Genomic DNA, 16,436 nt, shown 5'->3' with positions numbered 1-16,436 from the left:
CTGACCACCACCTCCTGTGCTGGATTGGTGTCCTTGCTTGCTGACCTTCGCCCAGAATGGGGATGGGGCACATCGCGGTGGGCATCCACTGAGTCCTGTAGGCGCTTCAGGGAGGCGTCGCTCAACAGTTCCAAGCAGCTTCCCATCCCTTGAAGAGTGCTAGCTCTTTGCAGGGGCAGCCTTTAAATATGGCACCCAGTTTACCACCCAGTGGGATGGATGAATCAGAGGATGCCCTGCCAGCGACGCGGTGTGATCCCGGGAATGCATAATGAATGAGATGGAAATGGGGCGATACAGGCTGAAAACCCTCCATTGTGTCCAACGGGTAAAACGTCCTTTTTTCCACTCGCTCCCGCACTTAGTGCAAATCTGGGATGATTCCGCCCCATGTTAATTTTTAAGAATAGGATGGTTGAAAGGTACATGGGCCAAGGCCTATTGCTGGTGTGGAGGATAAATATCAACAAGCACTGTTTGAATCAAATGGCTGATTGCTATGTTGTAATTCCTATATATGTAATTCTACATCATTTGTAGTTAAGTAGGAAAACTTACAGCAATTTGAGAAGCAGAACTGGCTGGAGAATCAACGTTTCTCTGTTGTAAAGACTAAGAAGCTGAGAAGCGCAAAACTGAGAAACTACAATACCACCACAAGTGGGAGAACGTAATTATAGCATCACATCTTTGCAAAGGCAGTTTCCCTTATAAGTGCAGGCAGATAAATTTAGCATAGAAAAAAAATGACAGGAAGTTCACATTGACCATCAATACTTTCCTTCAATATTATAATATTCACCTCAGACCCTGAGCCACACAGAAAAACATGTAGAAAGAAACAAAGGTAAGTTACACTCAAGTTTAAGAAAAAGTGTCCACTAATTCAACAAAAGCATAATTTACTGCAGGACTATCAATTATACACTTACCTTCAGTATAGATTTGGGTCGCTTTTTATAATGAGTTTTAGGTTTTTCTATCACTGGGAGGGGAGGAAGTTTCTTCAGCTCTTGGAGGACAGTTATTGCTGCTCGTTTTTTAGAAAGTTTTTTACTGTTTCCTTCTCCTTCTGCTGTAAATTCTCCAACTGCAACACGGGTAACAAAGCTCTTCATGTGAGGAGGACCACTTTCTCTAGTTACCTGTCACAAAGGGGAAAAGAAAAATCAAAAATACAAGAGGCAGATGTAATCGGAAAAAAAGTTGTATTTTGTCAGCAATTTTCTCTCCTCTTCACCAACCAAGAGTGCTAGAGACACTTGCTATTATTATCTCTGCCACTGAAGGTAGGCGGAGGTAATGTTTTTGACCCTGTTTGTTAGACTGTAAACAATATATCTCAAAAACTAATGGACAGATTTCAATGAAACTTGGTACACAGATAAAATATGGCCCAAGGAAGAACTGCTTAGCTTTGGTAAAGGTGCGGATCCGGCTCCTGAATCTTTTTGAAGGATCCATTAGCGTTGGGAGATAGGGCAAATTGAATTGTCTCCACTGCTGTGGCAGAATTTGTTAGAGTTGTCAAAGTGTGAGCAGAGCTTTCAGAGCAGGTTTCTGGATGTGGATTGGATTGAAGACTCCTCAGTGAGATGGGAGCTCCTAATAAAAAGATTTCTTTATTCAGCTTTGTAGTTTCAGAGCATCAACCAAGGCTTGGAAATGCCTCAAGGAAGTGCTGCGTAATTGTAATAACATTGAGTTAACACAGTGTGGTGGAAGTATGTACTCTACTGAGTGCCCTCTTCACTTGTTAGTGTATGTATCTACACAATGAGTGCTGGCAGGCTATACAATTGTGGTGGGTGCTAACCTATTCATTTTGATCCCCTTAACTCCATGCATGACAATTACAAATTTATGGAAGGTAAATGTCAAGCCTTCCTAACCTGACAGAGTGGCTGCAGAAAGGCTTTCTTGAAATTCCTCTGTTTGCACATTCTTTGACTATCCTGAGAAATACTTCCTCAGAAAATTGGTGGAGTCCAAAAAAGCCTATCCACTACCATTCCATTTTTAGAAACTATATCCCCTCCCTCCTGGACTCCAAAACTGGAATTTATGACTATCAGAAATAGCAACGAGTAGTTTATGCTACTGACTGAGGAGCCAGGATGGAGATTCCTGACCTATACCTTTCCTAGCACAGATCGCAAACTGAATCTATTATCTGGCCTAAAAGAAGATCATGCCCACTCGAAAGAATAATCTAATCTCTCATCCCTCAGTTCCTCCTTTTCTATGTCTGCTGCTATAAAGTGTGAGGAGAGAATACTTCACTCATAAAATACACTACTGAGCTCGCAAATGTGATTGCAGCATTGCTGACTTGTAGTGTTTAAATTATGATTTCTAAGGTGTGTAGAGAACAAGGATTTTAAAACAGAAAGTATCAGCTTAGTTTAATTTTCTATATGCCCCAAGTAATAGCTTTAATTGGTACTTTAATTATTTGGAACGGATTCATAGGTCAAATCATATCTGTAAATTGTAGATTTGAAGCAATTGCTGTAAGTGTTCCAATTCCACCAATGAAAGTTTATTGTCATATATTTGCTATTGTCAGTTCAATGTTATTGTACACAAACCTTTTCCAGCAATGTTTTTTCTGTGATTTGTTACTTAATAAACTAGTTCATGTTCTTGCATAACAAAATTTGTACATGCTGATATAGTATTTACAACAAATTGGTTGCAAGATGACACTTCATATAATTAGGGCCAAATGTGTTCTCATAATTCATTAGTATACCAGAGTCATTGACATTTAGTAAAAAAGTAACATAAGGTCTGGAATTTGAGACTATCATAACTCTAAGAAGTAATTATAGTGAAGTAACACAATAATCTGTGAGTACCTAGTGTTATTCTATTTACATTCATGCCTCCGTAACCTTACATCTAGAAAAGATAGTAAACTTGTGAATTTCTGTTCCAGCAGTAATTTGATAAGGATTACATTACAGGTTTCCTTTCAAAAGTTATGTCAAAAAGGAATGTTTGATATGATCAAATGCCGTGCCAAATACTGTGAAAGGCTTGAAAGCCATATAGGAAAGAAAAGTGCATTTGAAAAAGCAAAATATAAATTAAAGAAGCAATATAATTCCACCAAAATGGCTTTCCCAGCCTGCTAATAACCAGTTCAAATGCAGTTTTATAAATTATGTTGTGGCACCAAATATAATCAAACACAATAGGTCGCAGGTAACATTATGTAAGTCTCAGATCATAAAGCCCGACACTGAGTCTGCATTGTTCAATAGAGAACAAATTGTTCTTATATAAATCTGGGAAGCAGCATAAGAATAACAATGGAAACTACCACTGAGATGCTGGGAAAAGTTTGGAAAAATGAAAGCAATTGAAAGATTGAAGGGCTTAAATAATTAAGATGCAAGATGAGAAATCTGGAAAAACAAGAAGGAAAATGGGGGAGGCTATGGAGACAGAGTAAGGGCTGCAACAATTAATTACAGTGAGAGAGACCAAGAACTGAGGAAAGACAGAGGATGTAAAAATGAGAAAAGATAGTGGAGAAGATAAGAAATTTGTTTCTGTGGAGGTCAAAATGATTTAAGAGTTAGCAGTTCATAAAAACTTTGATATGATTGTGAAGAGGGTGTCCTTTCACTAATTTCTCAGCTTTCTCATTCAGTATACTGTAGATCTGCTCAAATAATATCTCAGTCATAAATGCAACTTATGGAGTCCCAAGAACAAGCTTTCCCAACATTATGCTCTCAACAGGGAAAAACATTTCTCCAATATTTCCTACATTTTCAAAACATTCCCAATGCTTCAACAACATTGACTACACTTCAAAGGTACTTAATTGGCTGTAGAGCACTTTGGGATGCCTGGTGATCATGAAAAGCGCAATATAAATGCAAGTATTTCTTCTGTCTTTCAACAAATATTAATTACATAGCTAAAAGTAAGGTATGGTACAATTAATCGAAACACAATGAACAATGAACGGCATTATAATAGACTTTTATTTGTTTTCCTGGTCAGTTAAATGTATAAAAGCAGGTATGATAGCATAGTGGTTATGTTATTGGTCTAGTAATTGAGAGGTCTGGACTAATGGCAAGGGGGCTGCAAATTCAGTTAATTAAATAAGCCTGGAATAAAAAAACAGCATCAATAATAGTGACCATGAAATTACTGGATTGCCATAAAAACCAACTTGGCTTACAAATGTCCTTTAAGGAAGGAAATATGCTTCCCTTACCCTAGTCTGGTCTATATGTGACTCAAGACCCACAGGAATGTAGTTGACTCTTCACAGCCCTCTGAAATGACCTAGCAAGCTGCTCAATTATATGAAGCCCTATGAAAAAGTGTAATAAGAATAAACCCTGACAGACCACCCAGCACTGACCTAGGCACCAGGCACTACAAGAGTTGATTCTGCAAAGTCCTCCTCACTAATATCTGGGAATTTTTGGAGTCACAGACTCCACCACCACCCATGGCTATGTCCTGTTTCACTGGCCTACCAGAGGTGGCAGCACAGTGATGTACAGTGGGAGGGAGTGGTCCAGGGAGTCCTCAATTAAACAAACAAGAGGAGGAGGCAGCTCCATGAATATCCTTATTCTCAACCATGGAATCCAACACAACAGTGCAAAGGACAAGGCAGAAGTGTTTGAAGCCATCTTCAGCCATAAGTGCCGAATGGATGATGCACCTTGACTTCCTCCTGCGGTCCTTGCCATTGACAATGGCTGTCTTCAGCCAATTCAATTCACTCCATATAATATCAAGATGCAGTGTTGTAGCTTCAACAGGTTGACACTTCATTTTTAGGTATGCCTGGTGCAGCTCCTGGCATGCCCTCCTGCACTCTTCATTGAACATGGTTGATCCCCTGGCTTGTTGGTAATGGTAGCGTGGGGGCATATGCCAGGCCATGAGGTTACAGATTGTAGTCAAATACAATTCTGCTGCTGCTGATGGCCCACAGTGCCTCATGGTTGCCCAGTCTTGAGTTGCTACATCTGTTCAAAATCTATTTCATTTAGCATAGTTTTAGTGCCAAACAACACGATGGAGGGTATCCTCAATGTGAAGACGGGACATCATCTCCATAACGACTGTGCGGTGGTCACTCCTACCGATGCTTTCTTGGACAGATGCATCTACGGCAGGCAGGTTGGTGACAATGAAGTTAGAATATTTTTCCCTCTTGTTGGTTCTCTTACCACCTGCTGCAGACCCAGGGCGGAACTTTCTGTGACCGCTGGTGTTGGGCGTGTTCGGCGGCGTGAGCGGACATTACGGCAAGAAGGCCAGAAATCAGTTTCACGACGTTGTGAAACTAGTTTGTGATCGTCCGCTCAGCCCATCGATGGCAGGCTGCGTCTCCCGCCATCAGACATCAGGAAACTCATTGTAACCCACCTGCATATCAATATAAGGCCGGCCCGCTGGAATCCTCCCCCCCACCCCCCCGGCTGGATCATCTGCCCACGTCAGTGTGCTTGCACGCCGGTGCAGAACAAGGCTTGACGAGTGTGAAGTGCAGAAGTCGCAACTTACTGCCAGGGCCTTGTTCACATCGCGGACACCTGAGAAGCAGAAGACGCTGGAGCCCGTCAGCTGGAGGAACTTCCATGGTATATTGGGTGGATTCTCATGGACATGGCTACTGAAGGTGGTAAGTCACTAATGAGGGTCTGCTCACACTGGATGATGGTCGAGGGGGTTGAGAGGAAGGTCCAGCTGTGTTTGGGAGAGGAAAATGTGCCGGGAGGTGGGAGAGGAAGGTTTAGGATCGACTGGGAGAGGAAGAGGTGTTTGGTGAGGTGAGGTTGGGAGGAGGGGAACGAAGGTATCAGGGGGGTGAGATTGGGAGGGGCAAGGTTGGGGGAGAGAGTATGGGGGGAGGAGGGCATAACGGAAGAGAATACGGAAACTGAGGTGGTGGGTGTAAGGGGGGTGGAAGGTGTAAGGGAAGGAGTTCGGAGGAATGAAGGAGTACGGAGAATGGAGGGAGTCCAGAGGGAGGGAGGAGTGCAGAGAGGGGAATAAGCGTGGAGGAAGAAGTAAGGATGTCTGAATGAGTCGGGAGGGGGAAGGAGTAAGGCTGGAGGAAAGAGTCGGGTGGGAGGAAGGACTAAGGGTGGCGAAAGAAGTAAGGGTGTCTGAAGGAGTCAAGAAGGTGGGAGGACTAAGTGGGGAGGGAACCCGCGGTGGGGAAGACTAAGGAGGGTAGTCCAGGGGGAAGGGGTTCCAAGGAGGGAAGGAGCCCGGAGATGGGGGGATATCCAGGTGAACGTGCAAGGGAGGGCTCTGATGAGTCTATGACAGCCTTCTGGGGAGCGAACTGAGGGTGGGCGTGGAACGAGGGGATGGAGAGAATGACTGAAGGCAGAGTGAGGCAGTAGGTTGGGAGGGTGAGGGTTTTATGGTATCAGTAGAAGGATGGTAGGGTGGTTGGTGAGGACTTGGAGGCAGATACAGGCCCTGGGGGTGTGAAGGACGAGGTAGGGGAGGAGAATGTGGGTGGGGTTGAGATTTGTGGGAAGGAAGGGAACGTGCAGGTTTGCCTGGACATCCCTGAAGGAGAAGGGTTGTGGTTGGTAGGCACGGAGGGGAGGTGCAAGGTGATGCCTGTGGCGGGGGGGGTCAACAGTGATGGGGGCAAGGAAATGGGTGACTGGGGGAGGTTAAAGGACAGGGGAGCGAATGAAGAACCGAATCACTATCATGCTGTCTAAATCAAAAGTGAAACAGGTGTCATGGTGGGCGAGGTCAGCTGCTTAATGGGAGCATGATCAGTGAATGGGCAGAGATGTAGGTCAGCTCAGATGGACAACTGAAAACGAACCCCAGCAGGCAGCACTAAAAATGCTCAGGACATTGAGGTGAGTGTGACACGGGAAGGATCCGCATGCGTGGGAGAGTGCTTGCACGAGGCTCCGAAAGGCCCTGCTTTACACACGCACTTCTCCCTCCAGAATCAATCGTTGGCCAGCTGCTCCCTCTGTGTTGACAGAGGACGAGGTTGAGGGGCTCATAGGCAAAGGGATTTGGAGGGAGAGGACAGCCTCTGAGGTTACTGTATTGAGTGACCCAGGGGTGTCCAGCTGCCGCACTGCCTCCCTTCGGGTGCCCAGGGGCCCGGCCTGACTCCTTGAGGGGAAGGATCACCTGGAGGGATGTCAAGGTGCCCCAGTTCCCTCTTGCGTTGCCACAGCAGGAACTCACCCATGGGTCCCGTGATGGAGTGCAGGCCTGCACACAGCTCCACGTTCTGCTGGACCAGGGTCTCCATGACATCTGCCATCCTTCCTGTGGTGACCTCCATACACGTATACGTGGGCACCACTTCATCAGAGTGCAGGCGGATGCACTCCTCTGACTCATGAGCCGCTCTGTTGAGGGCTTCCAACAACTCTGCGTGGTGCTCCCACACCTTTTGCTGACTCTCCAGGATGAGTTGGAAGGCCAAATCCAGAGGTTCACCTTCTGAATCGGACTTCGCAGATCCCTCTTCCCCAGCAGACCTCAGAGTGCCGGGGAGCTTGGCTGAACCTGCCTCCACCTGCTGCGGACACGTGTCCGTATGGTGACCACCAGATTTTGAACCACAGCCTGCTCTAGACCTAGGTCCCACTGAGGAATGTGTCTCTGCGCTGGTGGAGGGTGTGGGTAAGCACTGTGATGGGTCTTCTGGGCTGCTTATTTCAAGTTTTTCAATGGAGAAGGTGTTCTCTTGGCTGGAGATGAGGACCTGGACGGAGTTGAGGGACTGGCTGGCTGAGGGTGTCAGTCGTTTGGCAGAGCTCCCTGTGAATCAAAGCAGAGATAATTAGTGCAAGGTAGCAGAGTCAAAAGCAGGAGAGACAGCACTCACATTTGCATTGAGAGAGGGATGATGTGGTGCAGGATCCTCACGAGGGTGTTCGCTGCCGACCTCACTGTCATTGCAGGCATGGTCCATGTCTTCGCCAGTCAGCGCAATGGCATGCTCCTCAAAGTGAGTGAGGGGCCTAATGTGGGCCACTCCACCCCTGGTCTGGGGCCTCTCCCTGCTGTTGTGAGCAGGCTTCTCCTGCATGGAAACAGATAGAGTGTGAGCAGGACAAATGGCACTGCGTGGAATGTTTGTGTGGTGAGCAGGATGGACAGGATGAGGATGCGAGCTCCAGATGATATGAGTCTGATGGAAATGTGAGGGTGTGTGTGATAGTTCGTAGTGTTGACCCCTGAGGTGTGAGATCCCTCTGGATCTGTGATGGGTTTGTCAGTGTGTGAGTTGAGAATGATGGGAAGAGTGACTTACCCTGGCGGAACGAATGAGACCATTCATCTTGTAGTGGCACTGGGTGGCTGTCCTCTTTTGATGGGTATTGGCGCTGACTATCGCTGCCACTGCCTCCCATGCTGGGTTGTTAGTGCAGCTGCCCCTCCTGCAGCCAGAGCGGGCGTAGATGCCATCATGGCAGGCCGCCACAGCATCCAAAAGGGACTTGTCATGGGTGGCTGCAATCTTTTTGCCTTTCGGCTATCCTGTCTTCTGTGCAGCAGTCCTGGGCTGGAAGCACTGAGAGGTGTGTGTGCGGCTGCACTTTAAATGTGCCGTGATAAAGTGGCGAGCCCACCCGTCTACGAACCAGTGTGTTTCCCAGGAATGCCTAAGTAATGTGACAGTCTGGGACGATATGGTGTGAGAAGTCGCCATTGCAGCCGGCAGGTAAAACATCATTTTCCCCGCCTGCTACCACACTTAGTGCAAATCTGGGATGATTTCACCCCCAGTCTAGCAGCTATGTCCTTTAGGACTAGGCCAGTTTGGCCTACCGAGCCACTCTCAGCAATGGGCATTGAAATCTCCCAGCCAGCATACATTCTGCGCCCTTGCCACCCTCAGTGCTTCCTCCAAGTGGTGTTCAACATGAAGAAGTACTGACTCATCAGCTGATGGGGACGGTATGTGTCAATCAGCAAGAGGTTTCCTTGCCCATCTTTGACCTGATGCCATGAGGCTTCATTGGGTCCGGAGTTGATGTTGAGGGCTCCCAGGGCAACTCCCTCCTGACTGTATACTACTATGCCACCACCTCTGCTGGTGGGGATGATGATGGCATCAGGGACATTATGTATAAGGTACGATTCCATGAGTATGACTGCATCAGGCTGTTGCTTGACTAGTCTGTGAGACAGCTCTCCCAATTTTGGCACAGGACCCCAGATGTTAGTAAGGAGGGTTTTGATGGGTCGACAGGGCTGAGTTTGGCATTGTTGTTTCCAGTGGTCCATCCAATTTCATCCAGTTTCATTCCTTATTGACTTGTTTCTAGTGGTTTGATACAACTGAGTGGCTTGCTAGTCTATTTCAGAGGGCATTCAACCACATTGCTGTGGGTCTGGAGTCACATGTTGGCCAGACCAGGTAAGGACATTAGTGAACCAGATGGGTTTTTACGACAATCAACAATGGTTTAATGGTCATCGTTAGACTTACAATTCCATATTTTTATTGAATTCAAATTCCACCATCTGCCATGCTGGTTTTCAAACACGCCGACAATTAACCAAGCAATTAAGCCCATTAACGGCGCAATTGTCTGCGATTTTTCATGGCGGACGGGCAATTCGGCCAAGGAGCCTTTACATTTTTCATCAAACCTCATCCAAGGGCAAGATGAAATTTCCATTAGGAAATAAAATTAAAATAAATATCTGGGGACAACATTTTTATGAGGTATGCTTTCAGGTGCTTGATTGTGATGCATGGACATTTTTTTGCATCTTTTTACAGCTTTATTTCATTATTTGCAGGTCTACAGCTCCCTGAGGCAGCTGTTTGCCTTCAGGGAGCTCTCTTGAAGTGCTCACCCGAGCCTGCGGTGACGTCATCACCCGCCCTCTTCCCGCCCCCATCCTGGCAGCGCTGAGCTTATCATCACGCTTTTCACGCTGGCCATTTGCAGTTGGGGGTCCATTTCTTGGCCGCTTCCGAGTCCGCCAATCGTGCGGGCCCAACAACCAAAATATTCAGGCCCTGGAGAACATCCAGGTTTGGGCTGATGAGTGACAAGAAGCATTGAGCTGATAAGTGGCAAGAAGCAAGCGCTAGGCACTGTCTATCACCAAGAAGAGAGTCTAATTGCCAGTCTCAAGGTCAGCATTGATCAAAACCTTAACTGGGCCAGCCATATAAATACTGTGCTACAAAAGTAAGTCAGAGGTTGGAAATTCTGCATCAAGTTAACTCACCACTTGACTCCCCAAAGCCTGTCCATCATCTACAAGATACAAGTCAGGAATGTGATGGAATACTTTCCACATGCCAGGATGAACAAGAGAGAGGATGAATGAGAGGATGAATGGGATGATGATTGAGAAAGGGCTTTAAACAAAATAGAGTGGGGGAGGATTCTGGAGAGGGGATATGAAGGCTTACAAAGCAAAATACAGGTAGCATTGCTGGGCAGCTATTAACGTAATGATACTCAGAGTGTGACAGGAAGGGACAGAGTGTACAAACATTAAAAAAAGGAGCAAATAGTGTCAAAGGGGAAAAAAGTGGTAAAAAGACAAAACTAATGGCTCTTTACTTAAATGCACGTATTATTTGGAACAAAATAAATGAATTAATGGCACAAATAGAGGTTAATGGGTATGATCTTACAGCCATTATGGAGACATGGTTACAAGGAGATCAAAGCTGGGAACTAAATATTCAGGGGTATGTGCCTTTTCGAAAGGACAAGCAGAAAGAAAAGGGTGGTGGGTTAGCTTTGTTAGTGCAAGATGGAAAAATTACGATAGCAAGAAATGACCTTGGATTGGAAGATGTAGAATCCATATGTGTGGAGGTAAGAAATAACAAGGGGAAGAAGACACTAGATGGAGAAGTCTATAGGCCCCCTAACAGTAGCTATACTGTAGGATAGAGAATAAATCAGGAGATAATGCGGGCATGTGAAAAAGGCAGTACATTAATCTTCATGTAGATTGGGTAAATCAAACTGGCAGAGGTAGCCATGAGCAAGAAGGGATCAGGCTATTTTGGATCTGGTAATGTGTAAAGAGGCAGGTTTAATAAATGATCTCAGAGTAAAAGATCCCCTAGGAAACAGTGACCATAACATGGTAGAATTTAGCATTCAGTTTGAGTGTGTGAAACTTGGGTCGGAAACAACTGTGCTAAACTTAAATAAGGGTAATTACAAAGGAATGAGGGCAGAGTTGACTGGAGTGGACTGGGAAAGGATTTTAGCAGAAAGGACGGTTGATGAACAATGGCAGACGTTTAAGAAAATAGTTCATGACTCACAACAAAGATATATCCCAGTGAGGAAGAAGGATTCTAGGAATGGGATGAACCAGCCATGGTTAACCAAGGAAGTTAAGGATTGCATTAAATTGAAATTAAAAAAAATTATAACGTGGCAAAGATTAGTGGTAAGCCAGAGGATTGGGAAAGTTTTAAAAACCAACAACACATGACCAAAAAAAAAATAAAGAAGGAGACTATAAACTTTGAGGGTAAACTAGCAAGTAATATAAAAACGGACAGTATGAGCTTCTTTAAGTATAGAAAAAGAAAGAGAGAGGCCAAAGTGAACTTAGGCCCCTTAGAGAATGAGGCTGGGGTAATAATATGGGGAACCAGGAAATGGCAGAGGAGTTGAATAAATAAGTTGAATCAGTTTTCAGGATAGAAGACACTGATATCATTCAAAAATACTAAATAATCAAAGGGCAAAAGGTGGAGGGGGGAGGAAATACATACAATAACTATCACTAGAGAAAAAGTACTAGGGTAACTAATGGGGCTAAAGGCTTATAAGTCCCCTGGACCTGATGGGCTGCATTCTCGGATATTAAAGGAAGTAGCTACAGAGATAGTGGATGTACTGGTAGCAATCTTCCAAGAATCCTTAGATTCTGGAAAAGTACCAGAGGATTGGAAATTTGCTAATGTGACACCCTTATTCAAAAAGGGAGGGAGACAAAAAACAGGTAACTATAAGCCAGTTAGCTTAACATCTGTCATTGGGAAAATGTTAGAGTCTATTATAAAGGATGTAATAGAAGAGCATAATCAAGCAGTCAGCATGATTTCATGAAGGGGAAATCATGCCTTACAAATTTATTAAAAGTCTTTGAGGATGTAACATGCAGGATAGATAAAGGGGAACCAGTGGATGTCATATATTTGGATTTCCAAAGGGCGTTCGATAAGGTACCACACATAAGGCTACTTAATAAGATGAGTCCATGGTGTTGGGGTAGTATATTAGCATGGATAGAGGATTAGCTAACTAATAGAAGACAGAGAGCTGGGATAAGGGGGGCATTTTCAGGATGGCAACTGAAACTAGTGGAGTGCCACAGGGATCAGTGCTAGGGCCTCAATTATTTACAATATATATTAATGACTTAGATGAGTGAAGTGAATGTACTATCGCCAAGTTTGCAGATGACTCAAAAATAGGTGGGAAGGCAAGTGGTGAAGTTGACACAAGGAGTCTACAGAGGGACATAGGCAGATTAAGTGGGGGGTGGGCAAAAACTTGGCAGATGGAATATAATGTGGGGAAATGTGAGGTTATGCACTTTGGCAGGAAGAATAGAGGAGCTGAATATTATTTAAATGGCAAACGGCTGCAGAAAGCTGCAGCACAGAGGGATTTGGGGGTCGGCATGCATGAGTCACAAATGACTAGCATACAAGTTCAGCAGGTAAAAGGGAAGGCAAATGAAATGTTGGCGTTTGTTTCAAAGGGAATGGAGTATAAAAATAGGGAAAAAACAAAAAACTACTGCGGATGCTGGAAATCCAAAACAAAAACAGAATTACCTGGAAAAACTCAGCAGGTCTGGCAGCACCGGTGGAGAAGAAAAGAGTTGACGTTTCGAGTCCTCATGACCCTACAGCAGAACTGAGTATAGTTAGGAGAGGGGTGAAATATAAGCTGGCTTAAGGTTGGGGGGGGAAGAGAAGTTGAGGGGGGGTGGTTGTAGGGACAAGCAAGCAGTGATAGGAGCAGATAATCAAAAGATGTCACAGACAAAAGGATCAAAGAGATGTTGAAGGTAGTGATATTATCTAAGAAAATGTGCTAATTAAGAATGGATGGCAGGACACTCAAGGTACAGCTCTAGTGGGGTTGGGGTGGAAAGACTGACAAGGTATTAGTTGTAGATTTAAAAATAATGGAAATAGGTGGGAAAAGAAAAATCTATATAAATTATTGAAACAAACAAAAGGGAGGGGGAAGAAACGGGGTGGGGATGGGGGGAGGGAGTTTAAGATCTAAAGTTGTTGAATTCAATATTCAGCCCGGAAGGCTGTAAAGTGCCTAGTCGGAAGATGAGGTGCTGTTCCTCCAGTTTGCGTTGGGCTTCACTGGAACAATGCAGCAAGCCAAGGACAGACATGTGGGCAAGAGAGCAGGGTGGAGTGTTAAAATGGCAAGCGACAGGGAGGTTTGGGACTTTCTTGCGGACAGACCGCAAGTGTCCTCCCTCCCTTTCACCTCTTGATTTACAGCTATTTCTGGGATGCTATTTCTGTCTTCTACAGTGAAGACAGATGCAAAATATCTATTCAACGCTTCCACCATTTCCTTATTTCCCATTATTAATTCCCCAGACTATCTCTCTAGAGGACAATGTTCTCTTTAGTTACTCTTTTTCTTTTTAAATACTTGTAGGAACTCTTCATATCTGTTTTTTTTAAATATTTTTAGCTACCTTTCTCTCATACTCTAATTTCCTCTTCAGTTTTTTTTAGTCATTCTTTGCTGGTTTTTAAATTCAGTCCAATCTTTTGTCTACCACTAATTTTTGCAGAATTAGATGCATTTTCTTTCAATTTGATACTACCCTTAACTTCTTTAGTTAGCCACAGATGGTGCCTCCTTCTCCTAGAGTCTTTCTTTCTCACATGAATGAATATTTGTTGAGTGTTATAGAATTTCTCCTTAAGTATCTGCTATTGCATCTCTACTGACGTACTCCTTAACATAATTTCCTAGTTCACTTTAGCCAGCTCTGTCTTCATAACCTTGTAATTGCCTTTATTTAAATCACAGACCAACTCTTCTCTCCCTCAAACTGAATGTGAAATTCAATCATGTTATGATCACTACTACTTAGAGGCTCCTTTACTATGAGGTCATGAATTAATCCTGTCTCATTGCACATTACCAGGTCTAGAATACCCTGTCTCTGGTTGACTCTAGCATGTGCTGCTCTAAGAAATTGTCCTGAAACCACTAACACTCATTGAGGACAAAGCAGCCTGCTTGACTGACACCTTATCCACCAACTGAAGCATTTACTCCCACCACCATTGGCGCACCATGACTGCAGTTTGTACCATCTACAAGATGCATTGTAGTAACTCACCAAGACTAGCACATTCCAAACCTGCGACTTCGGCTGCCAAGCAGAACAAGGGCAACAGGCACTTAGGAACACCAAGTTCATCTCTAAGTCACAAACCATTCTTAATTGGAACTACATTGCTGTTCCTTCACTGTCGCTGGGTCAAAATCCTGGAACTCTCTAACTAACAGCACTGTGGGTGTACCTAGACCACACAAACTGCAACAGTTCAAGGTGTAGCTCACCACCACCTTCTCAAGAACAATTAAGGGTGGACAACAAATGCTGGTTGGCCAGCAACATCCACATCCCATGAATTAAAAAAAACCACAGATGATCGATGTTTGTAATTTTAACATTCAGTTCTGCAAAAAAACATGGGAAAATTTTAAGAGCCTGACATATGGAATGCAATTTGAGCATATATATGAGACAGCTGGCTCACACTTGAGCAGATTTATTTAACATATCATTAATTTCAATTGCAATAATGCTATCCATGGCACTGGAGCAGTGTAACGCTCAATTAGTCAGAAAATATTAAGCAACTGGTATTTCAAAAAAAAAAATTAAAATAATTGGTGTGACATGGATAAGGGCAAACATTGTACGCATTCATTCCTATATTCTTTACACTACAGGGGATTACTTTGTAGGCAAAGAATAACAAAAGCGATCCTTCATCACTAATCCTCTTTGCATTTTTTCCTACTTAAATCTTTCCGTTATTGTGAATAACTTGTCGAAACCAGCACTTTGCTAGGTCACCTGATTTGCAAAATACATATAATTAACCTTGACTAATCACTGAACGGCAACAGAATTCAAGTCACATGGCATGATAAATGTAATACATACAGAAAATCGGGACATTATGACTGCTTGTGAAGTATTTAACAACTTCTAAATGGCTCTGAACACTTTACAAAGGGAGGAATGAAGATTGAGCAGGAACTTAAAAAATTAAGGGAGGCAAAAAGTAGTCAAAGGGTTAAGGTTTTGGAGTGCTTTTGAAGAGAAAGAGGCAGCAAAATTGGTTGTTGAAGAGAATTTAAGAGGGGAGGGACAGGATAGTCTCTGAACTAGTAATCCAGAGACCCAGGGTAATGCTCTGGAGACCCAGGTTTGAATCCAGCCATGGCAGATGGTGGAATTTGAATTCAATAAAAAATCTGGAATTAAAAGTCTCATGATGACTATGAAACCATTGTCGATTGTTGTAAAAACCCATCTGGTTCACTAATGTCCTTCAGGGCAGGAGATCTGCCATCCTTACTTGGTCTGGCCTACATTTGACTCCAGTGGTTGACTCTTAAATGCCCTCTGAAATGGCCTAGCAAGCCACTCAGTTGTGTCAAACCTCTACAAAGTCTCAAGAAAGGAATGAAACCGGACAGACCACCTTGCATTGACCTAGACACCAGAAACGACAACGGCAAACTCAGACCTGTCAACCCTGCAAAGTCCTCCTCGCGAATATCTGGGGCTAGTGCCAAAATTGGGAGAGGTGTCTCACAGCCTAGTCAAGCAACAGCCTGACATAGTCATCCTCACGGAATCATACCTTACAGATAATGTCCCAGACACCACCATCACCATCCCTGGGTATGTCCTGTCCCATCGGCAGGACAGACCCAGCAGAGGTGGCGGCACAGTGGTATACAGTTGAGAGGGAGTTGCCCAGGGAGTCCTCAACATCCATTCTGGACCTCATAAGTCTAATGATGTCAGGGCAAACATGGGCAAGGAAACCTCCTGCTAATTGCCACGTACCACCCTCCCTCAGCTGATGAATCAATGCTCCTCCATGTTGAACACCACTTGGAGGAAGCACTGAGTGTGGCAAGGGTGCAGAATGTACTCTGGATGGGGGACTTCAATGACCATCACCAAAAGTGGCTCAGTAGCACCACTATTGACTGAGCTGGCCAAGTCCTAAAGGACATAGCTCCTAGACTGGGTCTGTGGCAGGTGGTGAGGGAACCAAAAAGAGAGAAAAGCATACTCTACCTCATCCTCACCAACATGCCTGCCGCAGATGCCTCTGTCCATGACAGTATCTGTAGGAATCATTG

The 16,436-nt window shown here is 44.4% G+C and overlaps 1 protein-coding gene across 4 annotated transcripts in view; it reads right to left on the bottom strand.

The window, feature by feature from the left end:
• The window catches only part of stau2 (staufen double-stranded RNA binding protein 2), a 500,403-nt gene that overhangs the window by 240,348 nt on the left and 243,619 nt on the right, over positions 1-16,436 (bottom strand). For all 4 annotated transcript variants that reach the window (XM_078540321.1, XM_078540322.1, XM_078540323.1 and 1 more), the window contains exon 8: positions 933-1,145. In XM_078540321.1, coding sequence (XP_078396447.1) covers positions 933-1,145 — 213 coding nt within the window. The remainder of the gene's footprint in view (positions 1-932; positions 1,146-16,436) is intronic.

The sequence above is a fragment of the Cetorhinus maximus genome, chromosome 4 (assembly GCF_964194155.1).
Source record: "Cetorhinus maximus chromosome 4, sCetMax3.hap1.1, whole genome shotgun sequence".
Taxonomy (NCBI): Eukaryota; Metazoa; Chordata; class Chondrichthyes; order Lamniformes; family Cetorhinidae; genus Cetorhinus; species Cetorhinus maximus.
The sequence above is the reverse complement of the archived record's forward strand: the minus strand, read 5'-3'. Positions and strand labels throughout refer to the sequence as shown.